This window comes from Sus scrofa, chromosome 12 (genome assembly GCF_000003025.6).
Source record: "Sus scrofa isolate TJ Tabasco breed Duroc chromosome 12, Sscrofa11.1, whole genome shotgun sequence".
NCBI lineage: Eukaryota > Metazoa > Chordata > Mammalia > Artiodactyla > Suidae > Sus > Sus scrofa.
In genome coordinates, this window is record NC_010454.4 from 59,464,803 (window position 1) to 59,490,859 (window position 26,057).

At 52.6% G+C, this 26,057-nt stretch overlaps 1 protein-coding gene across 5 annotated transcripts in view; it reads right to left on the minus strand.

The window, feature by feature from the left end:
- SPECC1 (sperm antigen with calponin homology and coiled-coil domains 1) overlaps positions 1,976 to 26,057 on the minus strand; it is a 238,825-nt gene continuing 214,743 nt past the window's right edge. For all 5 annotated transcript variants that reach the window (XM_021066294.1, XM_021066293.1, XM_021066295.1 and 2 more), the window contains 3 exons: positions 18,861 to 18,977; positions 12,977 to 13,036; positions 1,976 to 4,680 (listed from right to left, as the gene is read on the minus strand). In XM_021066294.1, the coding sequence (XP_020921953.1) occupies positions 4,591 to 4,680; positions 12,977 to 13,036; positions 18,861 to 18,977 (267 nt within the window). In that variant the 3' untranslated portion in view covers positions 1,976 to 4,590. The remainder of the gene's footprint in view (positions 4,681 to 12,976; positions 13,037 to 18,860; positions 18,978 to 26,057) is intronic.

Consider the following 26,057-nt stretch of genomic DNA (forward strand, 5'->3'; position numbering starts at 1 on the left):
GAGCCTGGAGAACATTTCCAGTAACCTGTGAGAGGGGCCCTGAGGCGGCCGGGAGGCACTGCGATCCCCAGTGTCCAATCCCAGAGGCCTGCAGGCACCCCTCCGTGACTCACCTTTCTGGCAGCGTTGTGCGACTCTGGCTGGACTCGCGCCCCGAGGCGAGGCCCGCCTGTGGGTTCCCGACGCCCCGGGACACAGCTGTCCAACGAGGTGATCAACCTTCCTGGCATGTCGACTTCACTCACAGATTCTTTAGGGGAAACGTCACCACTTTTATATTAAACTGTCACTGTTATGTTATGAATTTTTTTTTTTTTTTTGGTCTTTTTAGGGCCACACCCATGGCATATGGAGGTTCCCAGGTTACGGGTGGAACTGGAGCTGTAGCCGCCAGCCTACACCACAGCTCACAGCAAGGCCAGATCCTTAACCCACGGAGCGAGGCCAGGGATCGAACCCGCAACCTCATGGTTCCTTGTCAGATTCCTTTCCGCTATGCCATGATGGAAGCTCCTCCATGAATCCTCAACATTTTTAAGACTTCAAAAAAAAAAAAAATTCAGGCCTTCAAAATAAAAGACCTGGAGTTCCCATTGTGGCTCAGCAGATTAAAAAAGCCAACTAATATCCATGAGGATGTGGGTTCCTTCCCCGGCCTCGCTCAGTGGGATAAGGATCCAGCGTTGCCATCAACTGTGGTATAGGTTGCAGATGTGGCTCAGATTTGGTGTTGTTGTGGCTGTGGTGTAGGCCAGCACCTGTAGCTCTGATTTGACCCCTAGCCTGGGAACCTCCATATGCTGCACATCTGGCCCTAAAAAGAAAAAAAGAAAAAAAAAAAAAAGAAACCCTGTAGGAGTTCCCTAGTGGCTCAGTGGATTAAGGATCTGGTGTCATCATCACTGCTGTGGCTCTGATTCAATTCCTGGCTTGGGAACTTACGCATGCTGTGGGCAAGACCAAAAAAAAAAGATCTCTGAAAAGTCATAGTGCATAGCTTCAAACTACGTCCTGAGACCTTGAGGGGCCAACTGGGTGCCCTGGTCTAGGGGATAAGGCCAAACCCTGGCTGACGGGACTTGAAGCACGGGAAAACGAAAAATGTCCCTGGCTGCGTGATACGTCCCGTCTTGTCTAGACCCTCATGCAGAAAGGAGCTTACAGAAGGTGGCTGGAGCAAGCGGGTCTTCCCCTTCCTGTACATCCCACTGGGTCCCACGGCCCCCGCCCCCGCGCAGAAGCTGCAGGCTGCTCCCTGACCTCATGCGTGACTCTGGCCCTCCAGTGGCTACCAGGCTCCCACGTCACGTGGGACAGAGCAGCAGACCAAAGAGCCATACCGCAGCCCTGGGACAGCAAGGAACCTCTGGAGGCGGAACACGCGTTAACCCCCGAGTGACACCCTGCGTTCCCCCTCTGACAGCTGCACCGAGGGGACTTCTGGGGGCAGACTCAGCCGGGGTGTGGAACCGAGGGAAGACTGCCTCCTGCAGGTCTGCAGTCCGTCCAGGCAGAGCCTTGGCAGGTGTGGGCAGCAGGTGCTGGCGGCCCCACACTCGCTCTGGGCACAGGGTCGACCGACTCGAATGGCAGGTGGCTGCAGTCACACTTTTTTAGCCTTATTTTTTTCTCCCCCGGGCAGGATCCGTGCACACAGTGCTTTCGTGTCAGAACACACGGGCTGCCCCGCGCATTAAAGCTCATATTAACTCCGCCTCCGCAGCGCCCCCACCCGTGCACACGTGGAGGGAGCGGCCCGTGGCCACCTCTGCACGGCTGTGCAGCCACCTGCGTCGGCCCCAGAGGGTGTCTCCACAGAGACAGAGGTCACAGCAAGGACAGCAGGGGGCTGCGAAGGGGAGGAGGGGGAGGGGCAGAGAGGGGCCGTGCGATGCCGCGTGGAAAACAGACTGCACGGGAGCCTGGCAGGTGGAGAAAACGGCGACAGCAGACGGTCACCTCGACAAACGCACAACCAGACGGAAGTAAAATAGATTTATTAGAAACAGCCCCGAGCCACCCACGGTCCACATCCTGTCACGTCACGTCTCTGTCGGCACCTCTCGTCCTGACGCCGCCTGGCCCGTCCGCGGCGCTCTTTGCAGAAATGAGGCCGCAGACACATCGGCCCCGTTCAACTAGTGCAGCCAAACCGCCGAGCTGCCGGGGCCGTTGCAGATTTAGCTGAAGTCTAACCCGGCTCCAGAAGCGACAGTGAACCCGGCAAATGAGACATTAAAAACACTTTTAGAAAAGGCGGCTGCGTCACGTCCTTTGCTGCAGCCACTGCTACATCCCTGCAAGGTGGCCCTCGCGCTCCGGGCTGGGAAGAGCCAGGGCTTGTGTCTGATGACCGAGCCCTCCGTCTCGGGCAGCGCGGTGCCAGCCCCTCGGTGGGGACACAGAGGAAAGCGGTCACCTTCTGGGGCGAGAACCACGGACGCTGTCACACCAGGTGGTGAGTCACTCAGGCTCCGGTGGGGGGTCTCACCAAGGGCGAGAAAACCACAGCTGGCGAAGAACCAAACCAAAGCCCGTCGCCCTTGCTGAAGTGAGGGCGTCAGAGGCGCGGGGGTCCGCCTGGCTCCCCAGAGGGCCACCCCCACGCACAGGACTGGGGGCGGCCATCGGCCTCGAACCAACTCAGGATGCAAAGAGCCGCGGACGTCTGTGTCTCCAGAAAGAAATCCCGCCCTCTACGGGTCTTGCATGTGCATCTGTCTCTTATACAAAAATAATGTATTTTTCTGGAAAAAGAGTCTGCAGAACAACCCAGTAATTTGAAATGACTGAGTACTGGCTGAGGAGGATGGGAAGAAACAGAGACTGTGGCTCCTGAAAGCCTCAGGACAGAGAATCAGGGATGCGACGTTTTGCTGGCAGTAACCTCCGTGTTTTCTCAATGTCTCGATTTTCCACACTCACCTTGCGCTCTGAGCTCTCCAGTTAAAACCAGACCTGGGTGGTACCCTGCCCCCGCCGCCTCGGCCTCAGGGCCCCCCAGCCCTGAGGGGCCAGACCTGCCCCGACACCCCCAGGGCTCCCGTGAGCCGCACACAGGCGCCTCTTCCCAGGCCTTCCCACTGCAGACAAACGGAGTCAGGCAACTTGCTTGAGTTAGAAAAAGAACCCGAGACCTTCCTCTCCTCTGCGACCTAAAGGGAGCAGCTCTGGTGTGGGGGAGGGGAGACGGCCACACCCACTGCACAGGCTCCTTCTGAGTCGCCCCCCATCACGGGGCCCCTAGTGATTCCAGACTCAACAGCTCAACCCCGCTCCTGGGGTATCACCCCCGCCCCCGCCCGGCCCCAGATATGAGCGAAGCAGGAGCTGGGGAGACAGAGGGAGGAGCTGGGGGAGCAACTTTCATAGGCCAAGTTCATCAGGAAGGAGCTACGCCCGCCCGGATGGTGCCTCCACCTTCCACGTGGGGACAAACCATCACGGTCCCCGTCACCAAAGGCTTCCTTCCCTCAGGGCTCCCCGGGGATTCTGAACACACCCACCACAACCCTGCCCCACTCCCGACGGCCAGGCTCCCCCGCTGGGGCGGGCGAGGCGTGTGGGCTGCTTCTGGGCCACAGCCTCAGCGGCTTGAGACAGGCGGACACACCTCGCCGAGGCTCCCGCCCCAAGGGGCCCCAGGGCAGAGCTGCCAGGTGATCACTGCACTGGGGGCCCCCCACTGGCCAGGAGCCGGCCGCCCGCTCGGGGAGGGGGGCACTGTGCCGCCACTGGCGGAGCCTGCAGGCTCTGGGGACAGCGCCTTGGCTTCCCTCAGGCTCACGGAGCAGAGCCCTCTCCGCCTTCAAGGGCCTCCGTGGCCTTGCAAACGCGAGACCCGGGGCAGGGCCGAGAAGCACAGCTAGACGTGGCACGCTGTTTACGGCCCCGTGTTTGTGCTCAGGGTCCCACGAGAGATGCGTCTTCAGCCTGTTGGTAAAAAGCACGAGGACCCCAGCCGGCTCAGGCCACCCCACCCCGGCCTGCGAGACTCTGTCAAGTTCCCTGAGCAGACAAACTCGAGGGGGTAGACGGGGTGTGGCCACGTGCGGGGCACGCCCAGCGGGTGACCCTCCCTGATGACTTCTGTCCAGCGCTGAGCCCGGGGGCCTGGTGTGACCGCGTCCCAGACCCACGTCCTCCTGCCCTAACCCCCGCCCCCGGGGACACCTCTAGCCCTTGAACACACATTCTTCCGTCAAAGAGTCAGACAAGGGGCAGGACCAGCAAAGAGCCGCCAAGCTCCGAGGTCTGCAGGGAGGAGGCAGGGCTCACGGCCTCAGGGCTGCCTGCGAGCAAACGGTCTTTCTCTGTTGTGTTGGCTGTTTGTTTTTTGGAGGGGGCAGGGTGGCTCGGGCAGTGTTCTCATAAAGGCAGAAGCCAGCAGTTTCCTAAAGACAGCGGGTTTGGAAGCGGGGTGGCTCCCGCTGGAGGAAGGGGGCCTGCAGTGCGTGGGCCCCACTCACAGTCCAAATGCGTCGCGGTGATTCCCAGTTGTGCGCTGGCCTGGGGTCCAGCCTTCCTTTGAAATCCCGGCGCCGGGCAGTGGACGCGGACCGGGTGCCTCTGGGACCAGCTCGGGCGGCCTTAGGTCTCAAAGTACTTGTAGATCTGGGCCACGTACTGCATCACGCTCTGCCAGTCCGGCCGGTCGGTGTGCAGCATCTCGCTGAGCTCCTGCGGGAGAGGGCAGACAGAGGTCACAGGGCGCCCCTGACCTGACGCACACGGACTGCAGGGGCAGAAGCCACGCTGCACGGGGGCCGACGGCGCTCAGGTGAGAGAAAAGCTCTTCCTTCCTGTTTACTCAGGAGATGGGGTCCCTCTAAAAACACGGGTCACCTGACCTCCCGCCTCTCTCATCTTTCAACAGGATGACGAGCACCACAAAAAGTGCTGGGAGTCCCCGCGGCGACCCTGTGGGTTAAGAATCTGACTTCAGTGACTCAGGTTGCTGCAGAGGTGGGGGTTCAATCCCTGGCCCGACCCAGTGAGTTAAAGATCCGGTGTTGCCACAGTTGCGGCTTGGATGCAATCCCTGGCTCAGGAACTTCCATGCTGCAGATGTGGCCATTAATAATAATTTAAAAAGTTCTGGAGTTCCTGTCATAGCGCAGAGGAAACAAATCCCACTAGGAACCATGAGGTTACAAGTTCGATCCCTGGCTTTGCTCAATGGGTTAAGGATCCACCATTGCCGTGAGTTGTGGTGTAGGTCACAGACGCAGCTCAGAGCCCGAGTTGCTATGACTGTGGTGTAGGCCAGCAGCTGTAGCTCCAATCAGCTCCCTAGCCTGGGAACCTCCATATGTCGCAAGTGCAGTCCTAAAAAGACAAAAAAGTTTTTTAAGTTCTGAAAAGAGTCACCATGATTCCACAATTGCAAAATGACCACCCCTGCAAGTTGCAAGCTGCCTTCAAATACACACCTGTGCCCCCCACTCCATCAGTGGGCGCCCCGTGCTCCCTTATAACTTCCCACACCACGTGCTGTGTCACTGCGGTGGCTGTGTGCTGTCCAGAACGGCTGTCCCCTGTCCCCCCAGGGTGCGTGTGGCTATGTCACTTCACTATACAGACTTTGCAACGAGCGTCTCTAGGCAGTACCCGTCCCTTCGGTTGAATTCGTGACACAAAAGCTTTGGGCCAATTTAAAGCTATTTCACCAGAATTGAGGGTCACCAGTCCATGTTAACTGCTGCCCCCCCCATGTTGCGGGGAGCGAGCGAGCAGGGGCAGGGACTAGAGCGGGGCTGAAGGAGGGACCAGCTGCGTCAGGCTGTCCTGACGCTCATGCTGCTGAATGTGTGTAATAAGCCTCTGGGACTGAACTTGGATGCTTTTGTGGTCACAAGAGTACAGACGGGAAGGGCCTGATGTGAAGCCAGAGCAGAGACGCAGGGACAGGCTGAAGTCAGCACATCTGCTCCTGGGCGGGGGCAGGACTGGTTGAGACCTGGAACCAGCCCTTTCGCTTCTGTTTCAGTGTCTGAGCATTTCCCACTTTTGCTCCCCGGTTATGCAAGGAGTCAGCATGTCAGGGGTCACGGAAGAGAGGAGGAAAGCGCCCCGTGCAACCTCCACCCAGACCCACACGGAACAGCCTCAACAGAAAAGCAGTGCTCACTCCTCCCGCGCTGCTGCGCGGAGTGCAAGCTGGCGCAGCCACCGTGGAAAACGGTGGAGCGTCCTTAAAAAACTACCACGTGATCCAGCGATCCCACTCTCGGGCATCTATCTGCAGAAAACTGTAATTCCAAAAGATACACGCACCCTAATAGTCACTGCAGAACTCTTTATAACAGCCAAGATACGGAAGCGACCTAGGTTTCCAGCGACAGAGGACTGGATAAAGAAGTTGTGGCACATCTACACACAATGGAATATCACTCAACCACAAAAAGAACAGAATACTGCCATTTGCAGCAACAGGCCTGGACCGAGAGAGGACCGCACTAAGTGAAGGCAGAAAGAAAAAGACAAACACCACGTGATGTCACTGACACGCGGAATCTAAAAATCAACGTATTTACACAACAGAAGCAGAGTCACAGACATAGAGCACAGACTAGTGATGGCCAAGCACAGGGGGAGGGATGGAGTGGGAGTTTGGGGTTCGCAGAGGCAAACTATTACACGTGGGATCGGTAAACAATAAGGTCCTGCTGTACAGCACGAGGAACGAGAGTCAACGCGCTGTGATAAACCGTAATGGAAAAGAACAGGAGGAGTTCCCGTCGTGGTGCAGTGGTTAACGAATCCGACTGGGAACCATGAGGTGGCGGGTTCGATCCCTGGCCTTGCTCAGTGGGTGAAGGATCCGGCGTTGCCATGAGTTGGGGTGTAGGCTGCAGACGCGGCTCAGATCTGGTGTTGCTGTGGCTGTGGTGTAAGCTGGCAGCTACAGCTCTGATTAGACCCCTAGCCTGGGAACCTCCATGTGCCTCGGGTGCGGCCCTAAAAAGACAAAAGACAAAAAAAAAAAAAAAATCTGGTAGTGCATGACATGACACTTGTCTGATTTAGTAGCTAAAACCCTTCCAAAAAAGAAACCACTAGACCCAGATGGTTTCACTGGTTATTTCTACACAATCTCTTCCGGGAAACAGGGAGGGAACAGTTTCTCTCACACATTCTGTGAAGCCAGCACCACCCACTAAAGATATTACAAGAAAACTACCAATTTCTCACATGAACAGACACAAGGATCTTTAATAAATATTAGCAAATTGAATCACGATCAAGTGGAGTTCAGCTCAGGAGTGCAAAGCTGGTGCAATACCCATCAGTCAGTCAATGTTACTCATACTAACAGGCTAATAAGAAAAGCCCTACGGTCACATCAACAGACGTAGAAAATGCATTACACAAAATTCAACAGCTATTCGTGATGGTGAAAAAATCCTCAACATCCTAGAAACAGAGGAGAATTTCTTTTACCTGATAAAGGACATGCACAAAACCCTGAAGCTGACACGTATTTAACAGCGAGAGACTGAGCACTTCACCCCTGAGGTCAGGCAGAAATGAGAAGGTAAGGAGGCCTCCTCTCGCTGCTTCTCGCCAGCACCGTCCGCAAGTTCTAGCCAGTGCAGCGAGGCAAGAAAGAGAAACAAATGGTGTACAGAGGGGAAAGAACCAAAGTGTCTTTATCTGCAGATGACATGACTGTCTATGCAGAAAACCCCAGTGTCCACCAAAAAACCTCTTCAAACTAACATGCGAGTTTACCCAAGTCTCAGGCCACAGGGTCAAGAACTTTCCTACATACCAGCCATGAACAACTGGAATTCGGGGGGGAAGGAAAAAAAAAAAAAAAAAAAGGCACCTCCGGAGTTTCTGTTGTGGCTCAGCCATAACGAACTCAACTAGTATCCATCAGGACAAGAGTTTGATCCCTGGTCCCGCTCGGCGGGTTAAGGATCTGGTGTTGCAGTGAGCTCCAGTGGAAGTTGCAGACATGGCTCAGATCTGGCATTGCTGTGGCCGTGGTGTAGGCGGGCAGCTACAGCTCAGATTCGACCCCTAGCCTGGGAACTTCCATATGCCACGGGTTCAGCCCTGAAAAGAAAAAAAATAAAGTGGGAAACAGTGTAGGGGTTTCACTGGTAGAAAATCTCATCCTTGCTAACATGCTGCACCCAGAAACCTCTATTTACTAGAATATACCATATAAGTGAAACCTCTTTTTCCTAACTCATCTAATAGAATTTGACCAAAGACTTGGGATCATTACTGCTGCCAATTCTGATTGGGAGTATTTTTTAAATGCTACATATAACGAAATGTATTATTTTTCAATCCTCATCAAGATATTGCAAAGCAAGTTAATAAGGTAGGAAGCTTCTACGTTCTGGACGGCATCCCCATGGATACTAGTCGGGTTCATAACCTGCTCAGCCACAGTGGAAACTCCTATTCATCCTGTTTGAGACTCATTAAGAATCTGTGGTAGCCATTTATGACAAACCCACAGCCAATGTAATACTCAACAGAGAAAAACTGAAAGCCTTCCACCAAAACCTGGAACAAGACAAGGATGCCCACTCTCACCACTATTATTCAACATAGTATTGGAAATCCTAGCCATAGCAATTAAACAAAAGAAATAAAAGGTATCCAAATTGGAAGAGAAGAGGTAAAATTGTCACTGTATGCAGACGACATGATGCTATACATAGAAAACCCTAAGGACTCCACACAAAAACTCCTCGAACTGATCAACAAATTCAGCAGAGTAGCAGGATATAAGATTAACATTCAGAAATGGGTTGCGTTTCTGTACACTAATAATGAAATATTAGAAAAGGGTTATAAAAATATAGTATCTTTTAAAATTGCACCCCCCAAAATTAAATACCTAGGAATATACCTGGCTAAGGAGGGGAAAGACTTACAGGCTGAAAACCATAAAAATTCATCAAGAAGGAGTTCCCGTCGTGGTGAAAAGGAAACGAATCTGACTAGGAACCATGAGGTTGCAGGTTCTATCCCTGGCTTCACTCAGTGGGTTAAGGATCCGGCATTGCTGTGGCTGTGGTGTAGGCCGGCAGCTGTAGCTCTGATTCGACCCCTAGCCTGGGAACCTCCATATGCTGTGGGTGTGGCCCTAAAAAGACAAAAGACAGACAAAAAAAAAAAAAATCAAGGAAATTAAAGAGGATTCACAGAAATGGAAAGTAATTCCACGCTCCTGGATTGGAAGAATTAATATTGTAAAAATGGCCACATGACCCAAAGCAATCTACAGATTGGATGCAATGCTATCAAATTACCCATGACATTTTTCACAGAACTAGAACGAACAACCCCAAAATTGATATGTAACCATAAAAGACCCATAATTGCCAAAGCAATCCTGAGGGGGGGAAAAAAACAAGCAGGAGGTGTAACTCTCCCAGATTTCAGACATTACAAAGCTACACTAATCAAGACAGTGCGGTACTGGTACCAAAACAGATATACGGACCAATGGAATACAACAGAGAACCCAGAAATAAACCCAGACACCTATGGTCAGTTAATCTTCGACAAAGGAGGCAAGGATATAAAATGGGAAAAAGATAGCCTCTTTAGCAAATGGTGCTGGGAAAACTTTATGGCTGCATGTCAATCAATGAAACTAGAACACACTCTCACACCATGCACAAAAATAAACTCAAAATGGCTTAAAAGACTTAAAAATAAGACACCATAAAATTCCTAAAAGAGAACACAGGCAAAACATTCCCTGACATTAACCATACAAATATTTTCTTAGGTCAGTCTCCCAAGGCAACAGAAATAAAAATGAAAATAAACCAATGAGACCTAATCAAATTTAAAAGCTTCTGCACAGAAAAGGAAACCATTAAAAAATAATGACAACCTATGGAATGGGAGAAAATACTCGTAAATGATACAACTGACAAGGGCTTAACTTCCAAAATATACAAATAACTCAACAGCAAAACCAAACCAAACCAAAAACAAAACAAAACAAAAAAACCCCAAAAAACAATGACAAACAAAAAACCAACTCAACTGAAAAATGGTTAGAAGACCTGAATAGTATGTATCCAAAGAAGACATACGGATGGCCAATAGGCACATGAAAAAATGCTAAAAGTAACTAATGATTAGAGAAATGCAAATCAAAACTATAGTGAGGTACCACCTCACACCAGTCAGAATGGCTATAATTAATAAGTCTACAAATAACAAATGCTGGAGGGGGTGTGGAGAGAAGGGAGCCCTCCTGTGCTGTTGGTGGGAATGTAAATTGGTACAACCACTATGAAAAACAGTATGGAGGTACCTCAGAAAACTATACATAGAACTATACCATATGATCTAGCAGTCCCACTCTTGGGCATATATCTGAACACAACTTTCACTGAAAAAGACACATGCACCTCTATGTTCACTGCAGCATTATTCATAATAGCCAAGACGTGGAAACAACCTAAATGTCCATCAACAGATGAACAGATTAAGATGTGATACATATACACAATAGAATATTACATAGCCATAAAAAAGGAAAAAAATGCCATTCGCAGCTACACAAATGAACTAGAGATTCTCATGCTAAGTGAAGTTAATCAGAAAGAGACAATTACCATATCACTTATATATGGAATCTAAAATATGGCACAAATGAGCCTATCTACAGAAAAGTAACAAACTCATGATATTGAGAACAGACTTGTGGTTGCCGAGTGGGAGGAGGAGGGAATGGGATGCATTGGGAGTTTGGGGTTAGTAGATGCAAGCTATTGCATTTGGAGTGGATAAGCAATGAGGTGCTGCTGTATAGCACAGGGAACTATTCCAATCACTTGCGATGGAACATGATAGAGGATAATATGAGAAAAAGAATGTATATATGTGTATAACTGGGTCACTTTGCTGTATAGCAGAAATTGAAAGAATACGGTAAATCAACTATAATAAAATTTTAAAAAAAGAATCTATGGTCTTTCATCATTCTTGAAAAATTTCAGGCACCACTTCTTTAAACATTGTCTCTCTTCATTTTTTCTTTCCTCTTCTTCTGGAATTCCCACTGGACACAGGACAGAACATGGCCTGATTTTATCTTCCATGCCTCTTAAGCTCTGAGACAGACACTAACAGTTGGTTAACCCAATCGTCATTCCCAACCTCTCCCTTCCTTGCAGGCTTCCCCTTAAAGAGGATGAAAAACGTTACGTGCTTACTTTCTCAAATTCCTGTGCAGCTGGGTGGCCATGTCACAGAGTACTGCCCAAGAGCTGGAGGGGCTCTGGGAAGTCTCCTGATTTCCTTATCAAAGGGGAAGATGGTGAGGCCCCTGCTCTGTCCCTTCCCCCTCCTTCCTGCCCTGCAGTTGGGAGTGATGTCAGGAGCTTGACAGCCATGCTAAACCCCAGAGAAACAAGTATGGAGAAAAAGGACCAGCACATTAAAGATGGTGGAGCGTAGAGAAGGGACACTCTGGGCTCCTGGATTCCAACACTGCACAGTGAACCATGCTGAAAGCTACTTCTGGGCTTCTCGTTAAAAAAAAAAAAAAAATTAATATCTTGGTGGCTGAAGCAACTGTTAGTTGGATTTTCCATCTCTTGAAGTTGAAAACCTGCTAACAAAACCATTACACTTCCAATTTTAAAAGTCTCTGTTTTATGTTCTGGGTAATTTCCTTAGATCTATTTTCCAGTTTAGTAATTCTCTCTTCTGTTGTATCTAATTAGTTTTCAATCCAAACTAATTAGATACAACAGAACTAATTTGGTGTTTTTAATGCCAAAAGAAATTTTTTTTTTAACAGCTACTCCTGTGGCATATGGACGTTCCCAGGCTAGGAGTCAAAGTGGAACTACAGCTGCAGCCTAAGTTGCAGCTTGTGACAGTGGCCTGTGACCTATGCCACAGAGTTTGATCCCTGGCCTCACTCACTTGTCTTACTATCTCAAATTCTGGTAGAGGATCTTCATTTGTTGTGTCTGCTGACTAACTCAAAGCAGATCATTTTTTTTGAGTGTTTTGTAATTTTTGGATTGTGAGTGTATTTTCAGCAGCCACTGTGCTACTGGCCCAGGAGCTTCCTGCACCAGAGACAGGATAAGCTGGGGTCTTCTTGCAGCAGATATTACCAATTTGGATTCAAAACCAGATCTGGCCCAGTTCTTTCCTTACAGGAGATTTTTTTTTTTTTTTTTTAGCACAAAAAAATCCCAGGTGGAGACCAAGCTTTTTTCTCACCTCCCTGGACTGGCAGGTGGAGATTTTTATTCCCCCTTCATTAAAAAGAGCAGCGTTTTGTATACAGGCCTTGGTTGGTGCAGGGGTCACAGAATTAGTGCTGTGTTTACAGGAGCTCAGGGCCTTGGCCCCTGCCCCTACATGGGGTCCAATCCCAGACTATACCCATGAGGTGCCCGTTCCCTGGGAGCCCTTGCTCATCACTAAGCCCCACCCCTGGGGGCGGCCACCGTCTCAGCATGTGTCTCGGGGCTCTGGTCTCCACTCCTGTTTTAATTTCTGCCATCTGGTTATTTCCCATTCTCTCGTCAGAGAGCTCAGCTGTATACTGATATTTTTATTTTAAGCATTTTTAATTTTAAAATATATTTTTATTAACATATAGTTGATCTGCAGTGTGTTAATGATATACTGACATTTTAAAAATTACATTCTACTCAGATTTCTAGGTGACTTGGTATATTGACATTTTAAAAATTACGTTTTACTCTGTTTCTAGGTGACATGCAAGAGGGGCTTGCATGATAATTCAGTCTAGAACTGAAATTTATCCACAGTGAAATCGCCACTGAAAACTCTAAATCATACGTGGTCAGACCAACTGGATAATTTTATGTGAGGAATCATGAGCAACAAATCTTCGGCAAATAGATTTCATTATTCCATAAAAGTTCCTTAGGAGACAGCATCAAGTTCTTTCTCATAGAGTTGGAATAAAGCATCACAAGGGAACAAAGAGGATACTCACCAGGCTGGGTTTAATACCAACACTTTCAGCTGCTTCAAATGCCAACAAGAGATTTCTTTTCTAGGTTAAGAAGACAAAGAGAATGAAATTATCAACTAAAAATATAGAGCGTTTGCTAGGAAAAAACACCAACAGACACTGCCATCTAGATTACCTACTATTTATAAAACAATTAAGGTTTTTTTTCTTTCTTTTTAGGGCCACACCTGCAGCATATGGAGTTTCCCAGGCTAGGGGTCGAATCAGAGCTACAGCTGCCGGCCTACACCACAGCCACAGCAACTCAAGGATCCGAGCCGAATCTGTGATCTACACCGCAGCTCACAGCCACACCGGATCCTTAACCCACTGAGCGAGGCCAGGGATCGGAATCCACAATCTCATGGCTCCTAGTCAGTTTTGTTAACCCGCTGATCCGCGAAGGGAACTCCAAAACAATTAAGTTTTTCATGGGTACCCAGTGGTCTCAGTTTAAGGGAAAAAAAGATTAACAAGTTACAACTGGCACTAAAAATGACATTATTGATTGATTCCTAACCATCAGAGATAAATGTTTGTTCATTCGGTCATGTTTTAACTTTGTCCAGATTTGTGATGTACACTTTCCGTCGCCTGTCAGCAGCAGTTTCATCAGGGTGCTGCATCAAAAAAGCTTCCAAAGCCATGTGTGCACAGAGTTAAATACATCGTATGAAAAACCGCTCCTTCCCCCAGCCCTGGTCCTCGGGAGAAGCACTTCTTGTTTCTCTACTTGCTTACATCACTTTTTTAAAATTTTTTATTACAGTTGCTTTACGGTGTTCTGCCAATTCCTGCTGCACAGCAAAGCAGCCCAGCTATACATCCATATACATTCTTTTTTCTCACGTTATCCTCCATCAGGCTCCATCACAAGCGACTAGACATAGTTCCCAGTGCTGTACAGCAGGACCTCATAGCTTATCCACTCCAAATGCAAGAGTTTGCATCTACTGACTCCAGACCCCCAGTCCCTCCTGCTCCCTCCTCCTACAGCCTTTTTCTGGATTTCCTTTTTTTTTTTTTTAGGGCCATACTTGCAGCATATGGAGGTTCCCAGGCTAGGGGTCTAATCCGAGCTGTTGCCATCAGCCTACACCAGAGCCACAGCAATGCCAGATCCGAGCCACGTCTGCAACCTACACTACAGCCACAGCAACATGGATCCTCAACCCACTGAGCGAGGCCAGGGATCAAACCTGCAACCTCAGGGTTCCCAGTCGGATTTGTTTCCGATGCACCACGATGGAAACTCCCTTTCTGGATTTCGAAACCAGAGGTGTGACCTTCTAGCTCCCGCCCGAGACAAGTGAGGACTCGGGTCTCACGTTCCCCTCTCCTCCCCTTGCTACAGTCACTCAGCTTGTTTTCCTTCCATTTGTTAGTTAGGTTGTGACACCCTATCCTCGGAGTGTCCTGGTGACCCATCAGGTTAAAGATCCAGCGCTGTCACTGTTGTGTGGAGGTTCCATCCCCGGCCTGGGAACTTTGGCGTGTCACATATGTGATTTAAAAAACAAAACAAAACCACCAAACCAAAAAGCCAACATCCTTGGACTTCCACGTCTTGTGCCACCACGTCCAGACTCCACTTCGTATGATAAGCAGTTCCCTCGCCTTCCCTCCACCGCGTCGAGTCTCATACCGTGAAAGCTCACGACTGCTTGCTTTCCTTCCACCACGTTGTGTTCTGCTCCCTCTTAACCGGCGACTCTGAAGGCTGAAGACGTCTGCGCTGTTTCCACGGCAGCCGCGGTCGCATCCCCCCGTGCTGGTCCTCAGTCGCGATGCGATGCCACACAAAACATTCTCTCCAAAGGATCTTCCTCTTTGTAACGCAGCCACCTGCCGCAAGCCGCACGCCGTCCCGGGACCTCCAGGTCTGAGCTGTGCGCGTCTCCCAGTCTGTCTGCAGCTGTGCCCGGTCGGGATTTTCTCACTGGGACAGGACCCGTGGGCCTCCTCTTCATCTTCGGCTCGTCCCCACTCTGGCCATCGCTCCCGGGGCCAGTCTCCTCGCGGCACCCGGCCTTGCTGTGCTAACGCGGCGAGACTGCCGCACACCTGGGCCTCACGTCTCTGCCTGCCTCTCACGTTCCCCCTTGCACATCCTCAAGCCTGGATCATGACTCTGGGAAATCCTGCGGCCCTGGAGCCCCCCACCCCACCCTGCCCCGAACCCACCGACTGGACAAGAACATGCACAACCTAAACGGGGAGAAGCCCGTTTTGTCCAGCACATGCACGAGGGACCTCAGTCCCCGAGGCGAGCTCTCAGCTCTGCACGGGCGAGAGGAGCCGGATGCGCGGGAGCTCTGCACAAACAACCCAGGCAGCTCAACAGCGTGAGACTCGCGCTACTTAAAGAAAAACAGCAAACAGCTCAAGTGAATGAATTCAGCACCTTTCTGGGAAGGGAGGCTGCAGGAGTCCGGGCTTGGAAATCACTTCTCTGAGGTGTGCCTGAGCTACCGAGGGCCAGTGGCCTCCTTCCCTCCTCCATGCTGAATCCCCTCCGGGTGCTGCAGCGGCTGATGGCTTGATGGCCCCAGCACCCTTTGTTTATGTGGCAGGCGGCATTTTTTCGGTCCGTAAACCTTGTGTAAATTTTTGGATAACACCCCTGGTTCTACTAAAGCACACTCTTAGGCTTCCTCCTTAAGAAAGGACGTGGGAGAGAGATTTTCTGGATGCATCCATATATGAAGTCTTCTCTCTTGTACCATCACCCCTGGTTAATAACTTGGCTGGATACGGAACTCCAGGTTGCGAATGATTCCATCTAGAGCGTGCGAGGCTGCTCCACACTCCTCCGCTCTCTGTCCTTGCGGGCACATCTGGGGCCTGAGGACTAAGGGTCTGCCCGATGCTGAGGCAGGCTCTGCTCTCGGCACCCGACGACAGGGCCACCCACCTCCCCGCCAGTCTGGGGCCGAGGCCTTGGAAAGCTGCTGATCTGCGGTCACTGTGCCCAGCCTGGCGCCCCCCGCGCCCCCCGCCTCCACACTGAAGGTAACTGAAGGGGGTGAACGGACGGCAGGCTTGGCACCGTCTTACCGCTGCTCTCGGCGCTGCTGAGGGGGAGCTGGGATGTGGCTCCTGCGGCCTTTACTTTAACCCCAACTACCAACAGGAATCTCCCATTTGTACTAATGAGGCCTCTGCCCTTATTTTAAAGTCCCCTGGGGAGTTCTTGCTGTGGCTCAGTGGTAATGAACCTGACTAGTATCCATGAGGATGTGAGTTCAATCCCTGGCCTTGCTCCATGGGTTAAGGATCCGGCGTTGCCGTGAGCTGCGGTGTCGATCGCAGACATGGCTTGGATCTGATGTTGCTGTGGCTGTGGTGCAGGCCGGCAGCTATAGCTCTGATCTGACCCTTAGCCTGGGAATCTGCAATATACCGCAGGAGCGGCCCTAAAAAGCCAAAAAAAAAAAAGTCCTTTGGGTCAGTGTTGGGGAGGAAGGGGGTTTCTGAGGCCACAGCTCTTAGGCCAGCGTGATTCCAGAGCAGCACAGGAGACACAGGGCTGTTCTCTCTCGGTGGCTCCCTTCGGACCAGGGCTCAGCTGACCGCCGTTGTCGGCTTTGAATACTGTCTGCACCTGCCTGTTCATTACAGCAGCCACTTGCCACAGCTGGCTGTTTAATTAGTTGAAAATAAAATTTTCCAGTCCCACGAGCTGCTTTTCATCAGGAGCCCAGGCGGAGAGTGGCTACTGGCCGGGACGGCAGGATGGAGAACATTCCCGTCAATTCGGGTCACTTGGGCAGAGCTGGTCTGTTCACTGTGGCCCCAGAGCTCTCCGTCCAGCTCTGACCAGCCCTCTGAACCCCAGGTGGCTATCCAGGTGCCTGCCCACTTCACGGACATCTCCGATGGAACATGACTTAATACAGAATACTCCCCACCAATGCTTCATAATCCTGCCTGGCCTGCTTCACAGATTACAAAGCACCATGCATAAAATTTAATTTGTGCTCTGAAATTGGAATACTTCCATGATGGTCAAATTTATGTGTCAACTTGGCTAGGCCTTGGTACCTGGATGTGTGGCTAAAAATTACCCTAGATGTTTCTGTGAAGGTATTTTTCAGATGTGATCAACACATACACGGGGAGACTTTGGGCAGAGCAAATGACCCGCCATGATGTGGGAGGGCCTCGCCCAGTCAGGCGAAGGCCTAAAGGGAAAAGGACCAGGCCCCCCAGAGAGGAGGGCGTTCTGCGGGCAGACGGCTCTCAGACCCCGGGACCAACGCTTTCCGTGTCTCTGGACAGCCCGCCCGCCCTGCAGATTCTGCGTCTGGCAGCCTCTACCCCTGCACGGGCCCACGGCTCAAAGTGGACTCTCTACCCGCCTCTACGGTGTATGTACACACACCCCCCGTTAGTTTCTCGGGGACCCTGACACACACCCAAACATCCTATCACTTGGTTCAGTTATCATCACCATCAGCACAAGGACCTCTTGGACTTTAGTTAAATCCCAGTGTGGGGAAATTCTTCCCTTCCTTCACCTTCTCAGAAACCGGCCTGTGGGCAGACGCCTGGGGCTGTCTTTAACGTCTCCTCCCTGGGAGCGGTCAGTCGGGTGATTCTGCATCTCAGCGCATTTCCACTCTTCCGGGTCCTGCCCACGCGGTGCTGCCCCCCCCCCCGCCCCCGCTAACGGGTGGAGCAGGAGGTGCGCGCTCACCTCAACTCCAACAGCAGCTCGGCTTCCGTCCCTGTCCCCATGACAATCACCTTTCCACGGAGACGTCTTCAAAGCGCAGGAGCCCTGGTTCTCACTGCCCAGGACCAGCAAGAGGGCCCTCTGCCAGCCGCCTTGGAAGCCCCGGCGCCGCCCAGGCCATCCTCCCTGCCCCTGCCCCCACTGGCTGGCCTCCCGCGTCCCTGGCTACACCTGCTGCCCCTCCTCGGGTAAGCTCCCGCTCTGCCTTGCTGGCCCCTTCGGTGCCCTTGTCCCCCCGAGCCCTGGTTTCTCTCACATCTTCCTCAGTTTACACTCATTTACAGGGTTCCCTGCAACAGGCTGACTCACTTGTTTACTGACCATCTGCCTCCTACGTGTTCACTGCGTCCGTGTTACCGTGCCTGACGCTGGGCAGGAGACGCTGGTTGAGAGTGAGTGAGGGGCTGGCACAGCATTTCCCAGAGGACACTCGGTGGTATGATTTCAGATGTCCTAGGGCAGGGTCTGGCAAACCACAGCCCAAATCCGGCCCTCAGCTCGATTTTGTAAATAAAGTTTTATTGGAACGTGGTGTGTTTACAAAGGTCTATGGCCACGTGGGCACCACAGTGGTAGAGTTAAGCAGCTGTGACAGAGACCACAGGCCCAGAAAGCCTACCGGTTGGTCCCTGACAGAACTTTGCCAGCTCCTCTTATGGGTGATGATATGGTAAGTTAAAAAAGGTTCTGTGGCTCTGACACAGGTTGGGCTAAACAGAGTCACATTTCTTAGAGTCTCTGCAAGTGTTGTGACTCTCCAGAAGTGTGACACATCTTACAGCTTCCCAAGCTGGTTTGGGCAGGGAACTCTCTTGGGTGGTGCTCTCTGGTCTTCAGAAAGATTTTGAAAGCGTTGGCCAAAAAGGTCTCAAAACCAGGAAGGGGAGAGCCCGTGCGGGCTTTCCCTGAAAGCAAGCGTCAGGAACGACTCAATGGGGCTTCACTGCGTTTTTCTAGCTAACAGGGAAACAGGACATTTGCCGAAGGCGGTATTGTACCGTGTAGACCTGCCCTCCGTGGTTACCCGTGCTGGCGTCAACACTGCAAATTCCACTTCAGGTCCACAACCCCAGCCCTGCCGGGATGCGTGTCCTAGAGGGTGACTGGCGTGACCTGGGTGGGACTTACCTTCTCCTGACTGTTCAGCTCCTGGTACGGGATGTGAGCGGGCAGATAGGTGTGCAGGAGGGCACAGAAGGCCAGGCCGTCGCTCCAGCTGCTGCTGAAATTGGTGATATCGATGTTCTGTGGGAGGAAACGGCCTGCATTAGAAGCCGCGCCGAGGGCGTCCCGGAAGCCGCGTGGGACCGTCCTGAGATGCGCGTCCGTCTCCGGCTCTGCAGCGAGTCGGGGTGAGACGCTGCCTTCCGCTGGGAGACATTTAATTTGGGACCAGGAAGGGTGGCCTGGCGCCACTCACGCCCATTCACAGAAAAGCATGAAAAAAGCCTCTGGAGCTCGGAACAATCTGCCCCCCCCCCCCCGCCCCGAGGCCGTGGGGTCGCACACCTCCCTTGACAGCGCGGGAGGGAGCCGGTGAGAGGCAGCGTTGCCACGAGGAAGCCCGCGTGCGCAGAGAAAGCACGATGCTCGCCCCAAGGTGGAAGGGGTGGCAGGGCAGGAGTGGACACCGCGTGTCCACAGGGCAGCTGTCCCGGGCATGGGCTCGTTTAAACCCCAGAACAACCACGCGCTGTGAAGCAGCGCTGGACCCCGGTATGGATGAGAAAGCTGAGGCCAAGGGAAGTGGGGCCAGCAGCAGAGGCAGGGCCACACTCCCGCCCGCCCGTCTGTGGCTGCTTCCTTCCTCCTCTCCTCTCCCCCCCCCACTTCCTTCCTGCACAAATTTACTTCCCAGGGAAAGCTTTTAGGGCGCTCCCAGGTACACAGCGGGTTAAGGCCCTGATGTCGCCACAGCTTTGGCACGGGTGGATGAGGCGTGTGCTTTTCACAAGGATGAGGGGGGTGGGGTGGGTGATGACGGGTCTCTCTCACTGCAACTGCTGTTCACCCGTCTTCAGCCGCCGTCACCAGCGCTACCGGGACTCCGGTCAGCAGGCGAGGGGCTGCGGGGGAAGCTGAGGACGCAGCGGGATGGCCTCGAGGAGCAGGGGAACCGTGTGGCCCTGGAGGCCCCGGCTTCCTGTGGGCCCGCACGGCTTCCCCAGGCCGCCCTGCAGACTGGACCGTGGGGACAGAACTGGTCTCTGGGTGGCTGGATTCCCTGGACTAGAAAAGCCTCCCTGGGTGGGCTGGGCGGGGGCTGGGGGTCCCAGCAGTTGGGCCGAGAGCCGGTTCCACTGCTGTGACCACAGAGGTCAAGGAAATGGTCCGAGAGGACTCGGGGCGGGAGCAGCGTGCCCAGCGGAGGCCGAGGGACAGCAGCTCCCTGGGCAGGGGAGGCTGCGCCAGGGAACCACGGCGGGTGCTGGCTCAGGCCCCAGCCCTGGGCGGGGACGAAAGCCTTTGTGGCTGGGGAGGCTCAGGACGGCTCAGCCTGGGTGGGGGCGAGTCCGCTGAGCTTGCGGGCAGCATCCCCAGCGCTCACAGACGCACTGTCCTGGGGGAGTGACACTGATGCCCAGGGGTGTTAAATGATGTCCCCCTCCTCCAAGGGCTATTCAGCTGACTCTGGGGCCTCAGCAAAAGAAAAACTAGAGAACAACAGGAAATGGCCAACGAGGCTCCTGCAGGACCCGTTACCAATCGTCCCCCTGTCCCTCATGCCCGAATAAGCCAAGGGCGTTATTATCCTGGCCTGAACGCCAGCAACGGGAAGGGAGCGGGAAGAGGATTCGGGGAGGTGGCATCACAGCGAGTCCAGACCCGAGGGCCAATTACATGGTACGTGCACTTTGTGAAAATGCACTGAGCTGGACACGCGTGGGCGAGAAAACATACAGCCTAACAAGGAATGAAAGACAGAAAAGAATCAGGGAGAAAACAGACAGGGACCCAGACCAGCTTCAGGGCTGAGCTGCGACTGTTAAAAAGAAAGCCAACATTCTGGAATTTACTTTCTGTAAGATTTACTGGGGGAAAAAGCGGAGCGACCGCCAAAAGAAACTCGCCGATTAGTTTCCCAAGGGGGTGGTCATCGCACAAGGTGAATTACCCTTAACTTTCTCTAGGATGTAAATACCGCAGAGACACTTCTGAGTGAGGAAATTCGGGGGGAAGGAAGGCTCGGATATTAAAAAAGGTAACATTCTAAGCATCTCCAAAACGGGTGACCTGTCTAGGAGTGCCGAGAAGAAACCCTGCAAGACAACAGAACTCTGTCCTCGGGGGCAGCGGAGGTCATTTCTGAGAAGCGTGATAGTGCTGAAGAGCACGTGGGAAGAAGCTCAACTCAGCCCTGTGAACATTCTGGAAAATAATGACAGTGGCTGAGACTGTGGACGAGCTCTAGAAAGAAGGCCAGGTGCAGAAGCAGCGCTCTGCGTCAGAGGACCGAAGCAAAGCAAACCCCAACAAGCCACAGCATTTGCTTCCAGAGGATGCCTTTCATTTGCTTTGCGTTGCCTGGAGACACCAACGTCCGGTGAAAACATTAAACCCTCTGCGGAGCCGACCCACGGGTCATGGGCTCGGTCCCCCCCACGTCGTCGTTCTCTTGGAGGCTTCCTGGGTGCCTCTGCTAGGTTTCTATGGGTGGGTGGGCTGTGTGGGCACTCAGTGCACACGTTTTTAAAAAGTTTAAAAAAGAGAGAGAGAGAGAGAAGCTTCTGGGAAGAAGACAGGAGCCCGATGAGACACTCCCCGCCCCAAAGCAGGATAAACCGTCCTGGGTCCATGTGACCTCAGCACCTCACTCTGGGGACCTCTTTGGGCCTTTCTTGGAGAGGTCTCTGTTGTCACAGCTGTAGAATCGAACTGAGGGTTCTGGGGGATGTACGAGTTTACAGATCACGGAGGATAGGAGTGAGGTTCGGTGCACGTGGGGAGAACTCTGGCAGGACCACGCTTCCTTTGACGGTTCTTTTGGGAAAAGCACAGAGCACATGCACACATGAGAGGGCCGCCGAGGCGTCCTGCAGCCCCTTCCCCGCTGGGCACACTCTGCACCACCCCATCCCGGGGCGGGCCCAGCCTTGGGCGGCTGGTGAACCTTGCGGCTCTGGCCTTGGGCACGGACAGCACTGCCCTGGGCTGGAGACTCCTGCCCTCGGCCTCTGGGGCCCCAGCCCACTGAGTGCCCCCTCTGCTCACAGCCTCCCCGCATCAGGAGGGCCGCTGTGACCCCAGCACAGGCCCCTCTGCCCCGTGATGCTCACTGACCCCAAGCAGAGGGCTGTGACCAGGGGGTCACGGGGAGAGGATCCCTCCTCCCGGAGATCAGAACCTGGAGGTAAGTACCTCTTATCAGACGGCTGAATGAATGAATGAATGAATGAATGAATTTATCTTTTAGGGCCCACCCAGGGCATAGGGAGGTTCCCAGGCTAGGGGTTGAATCAGAGCTGCAGCTGCCAGCCTACACCACAGCCACAGCCACGCCGGATCCGAGCCGCGTCTGCAGCCTCCACTGCCGCTCACGGCACTACCGGGTCCTTAACCCACTGAGGAGGCCAGGGGTCGAACCCGCGTCCTCTTGGATCCTAGTCGGGCTTGTTGGCTGCTGAGCCACGAAGGACCTCCAGACGGCTAAAGCTGTAAACCAATCTTAAACATCAGAATACGGCTGAACAGGTTGATAATTTTTTTTTTTTTTTTTTTTTTTTGGCTGTGATGTGTAGCCACTTGACATAGGATCTCGGCTCCCGGGCCAGGGACTGCACCCAAGCCGAAGCGGTGAAAGCACCGCATCCTAACCACACGGCCAGCTGGTAACTGCCGGCAGGTGTATAATGTTGAGGACAGCAAGCCATCTAAGACACAAAGTGCAATACGCCTTAGAGAAAGGACTGAGAGAGCTGATGACACAGAAATAAGTTCCTGCATGACAAAAACGCAAAACAAGACATATGCGTACACTCGCCCAACTCCTACCACGCAGAATGTATTCCTGTAATCGATGAGAAAGAGAGAAGCAAAGACTGGCAGAGGAACGTACTGGGATGTGCTGAACAGGACACACAAGCGATCGGGAAGCTACGAAAGGGGTCCGGTCTCACCAGAAAACAGAAACAGCGAAACACTTTACTCGGCAGGCTGAACGAAGTGAAGCCGACAGTTCATTCACCGAGTTGATAAAGGCACGAGGAAATGAATGCTCTTCCCTGGCTGAGAGGAATACAAACCCGCACAAGCTTTGAGGTGGCGGCTGAGAGCACGTTTTTATTTTTCGGTCTTTTTAGGGCCACACCTGCGACACGTGGAGGTTCCCAGGCTAGGGGTCAAATCAGGGCTACAGCCGCCGGCCTACACCACAGCCACAGCTACGCAGGATCCGAGCCGCATCTGCCACCTACACCACAGCTCACGGCAACGCCGGATCCCCAACCCACTGAGCGAGGCCAGGGACGGAACCCAAGTCCTCGTGGATACAGGTCAGGTGTGTTACTGTTGAGCCACAGTGGGACTCCAAAGGACTTTTTTTTTTTTTTTTTTTTAACAAAAACATGGTTTGTTCAAGCAATTTCACTTCTGGGCAACTTTTCTAGAGGAAGTAGCGATGCGTCTGCCCACAGACACACCCACAAGAAAGTGCACCGCAGCACTGTTCTCTGGAATGAGGAAGTGGGAGAGCCTACTACCAATTCAGCTAAATAAACTTGGGGGGGGTCACTAAAAACGCTCTGTAACTCGGTTTTCCTAATTGGCATGCATTCCGGTGACGCTGGTGGCGGAAGCCTGGTGTTCTGCTTTCTGGTGTGTCTGCTACATGCAGCACGTGCTAGACTCTCGGCCTTCCTCACTAACCGCCGGCCAAGCGTCCGCCCGGGTTGGCCCGCACGTCGCTGCGTCCCCACTGACTCGGCGAGGAAACGTGGGTGGGGAAGACAGGGTCACGAACGGAGAGGTCCGGACCCCACGAAGGGTCCGCAACCCGAGACAGGCACCACGGCGAGCGGACGGGAGCCCAGTTCTTTGCGCGTCTGATTTCCTTCTGCTCCTACAATGGCTGTGGCCACTCTTACAGCGAGGAGAGGAAGCCACGTTATTACTGACACCCCACGTGGACACCGTGGGCCAAGGCGGGTCCAGGACAACGAACGGATGAGAGGCCGGACCCGTGTGTGTTCCGATACGAACCGAGCCTGCAGTCCTGCCCTCTTTCCAGCGCCCCCACCTCTGAGCATCAAGAGTAAGACTGGGCTGTGGCTGAGAGAGGGACCTGGGTCTCCGCACTTGCTGGAAAGGCAGCTGGAGCCCTCGCCTCTTGTCGCGGGTGGGACAGGTCAAAGGCGGCCCCAGATTCTCCGAAAGCCTTTGTGAGGGGGGTGTCTCCTTCTCCTCCTGAAACCCGGGCTGGCCTCGACACTCTGCGGGAAAGGGGAGGAGGGACAGCCGGGACCCCAGGGCGAGGTCACGGCCGCCCCAGGCGTCCCCGGACTCAGCTCTGCCTGGGGAGCCCCTCCCTTGGTGCGGCCACCCGCCCAGCGCTGGAGGCCCAGACGGGCGCCCGGGCAGAGGGCTTCTTCCAAGCTGAAGACGTGTGAACCAAATACACGCTGCGGCCCCGCTCATCTGCCGGGTGGGGGTGGCCGGGTACCCAGCTGTGGGGAACTCAGAACCCGCTTTAGTGACCCTCTACATCCGCTGCCCAGGGGAGAAAGAAACCAACCTTCCGTTCCTCAAGCAAACAACGGCGGCCTTTCCCACAGGCCCCTTCCTCTTCTGACCCTGTTTGCGCCCCGGCTTCCATCACGGCTTTCTCTACTCCAGGTGCTCTATGGCTAAGCAGCTCCCAAATCGAGTCTGAACACTGTGCCGATCTTTTTCCCCCCTTGACTGTTCCAGGCACATTTTGAAAAATTATTATTGGGAGTTTCCGCTGTGGTGCAGCAAGTGAAGGATCCCGTGCTGTCTCTGCAGCGGCCTGGGCCACCACTTCAGCGAGGGTTCAGTTCCGGGCCTCGAAACTTCCCCGTGTCGAGGGTATGGCAAAAAAGAAATATATGACTATCTTTCGGCTGCAGTGTGCAGCAGCTTGATGTGGGGTCTCAGTTCCCAGACCAGGGACTGAACCCTGGCTGCAGTGGTCAAAGTGCTGAGTCCTAACCACTAGACCACCAGGGAACTCCATAAAATCATTCTCATCTGTTTTTTGATTTAAAATTTTTTTGAAAAAATGAGGAAACAGTGATTCACAATTTTTAAAGGTTATATTCCATTTATGATTATTATAAAATACTGGCTGTGTTCCCTGCACTGAGCAGTAAATCCTTGTAGTTTATTTTTTTTGTATATAGTGGTTTGTACCTCTTAACCCTCTCTCCCCACCTCACCTCTCTCCTCTGCTCTGCCCAATGGTAACCACTAGACGGTTCTCTATAATCTGTCAGTCTGCTTTTTTTTTTTTGTTATATTTTCTAGTTTCTTTTATTTTTTAGATTTTGCATATAAGTGATGTCACAGTATTCGTCTTTCTCTGACTTATTTCGTAAGATTTAAGATGAAAGATATTTAAAAACGTGGCCTATTCAGCAGGCACATGAAAAAATGCTCAGCATCACTAATTATTAGAGAAATGCAAATCAAACCACGATGAGGTGCCACCTCACACTGGTCAGAATCAATACGTATACAAATAACTAGTGCTGGAGGGGGTGTGGAGAAAACGGAACCCTCCTGCACTGCTGGTGGGAATGGAAATTGGTACAACCACTTGGAAAACAGTATGGAGGTATCTCAGAAAACTCAACATAGAACTCCCATATGACCCAGCAGTCCCACTCCTGGGCACATATCTTTCATTCAAAAAGATACATGCACCCTGTGTTCACTGCGGCACTGTTCACGACAGCCAGGACAGGGAAACAACCTAAATGTCCATCAACAGACGAATGGATTAAGAAGATGTGGTACATGTACACAATGGAATACTACTCAGCTATAAAAAAGAATGAAATAACGCCATCTGCAACAACATGGATGGACCTAAGTGAACTAAGCCAGAAGGAGAAAGACAGACACCATGTGAGATTGCTTATAGGTGGAGTCTAAAATATGGCACAGATGAACCTGTCTATGAAAGAGAAACAGACTCAGAGACTTGTGGTTGCCGAGGGGGAGGGAGAGGGATGGACGGGGAGATTGGGGTTCGTAGATGCAAACCATGACATTTAGAGTGGATGAGCAGTGAGGTCCTGCTGTGCAGCACAGGGAACTCCATCCAATCACTTGGGACAGAACAGCACGAGGATAACGTGAGAAAGA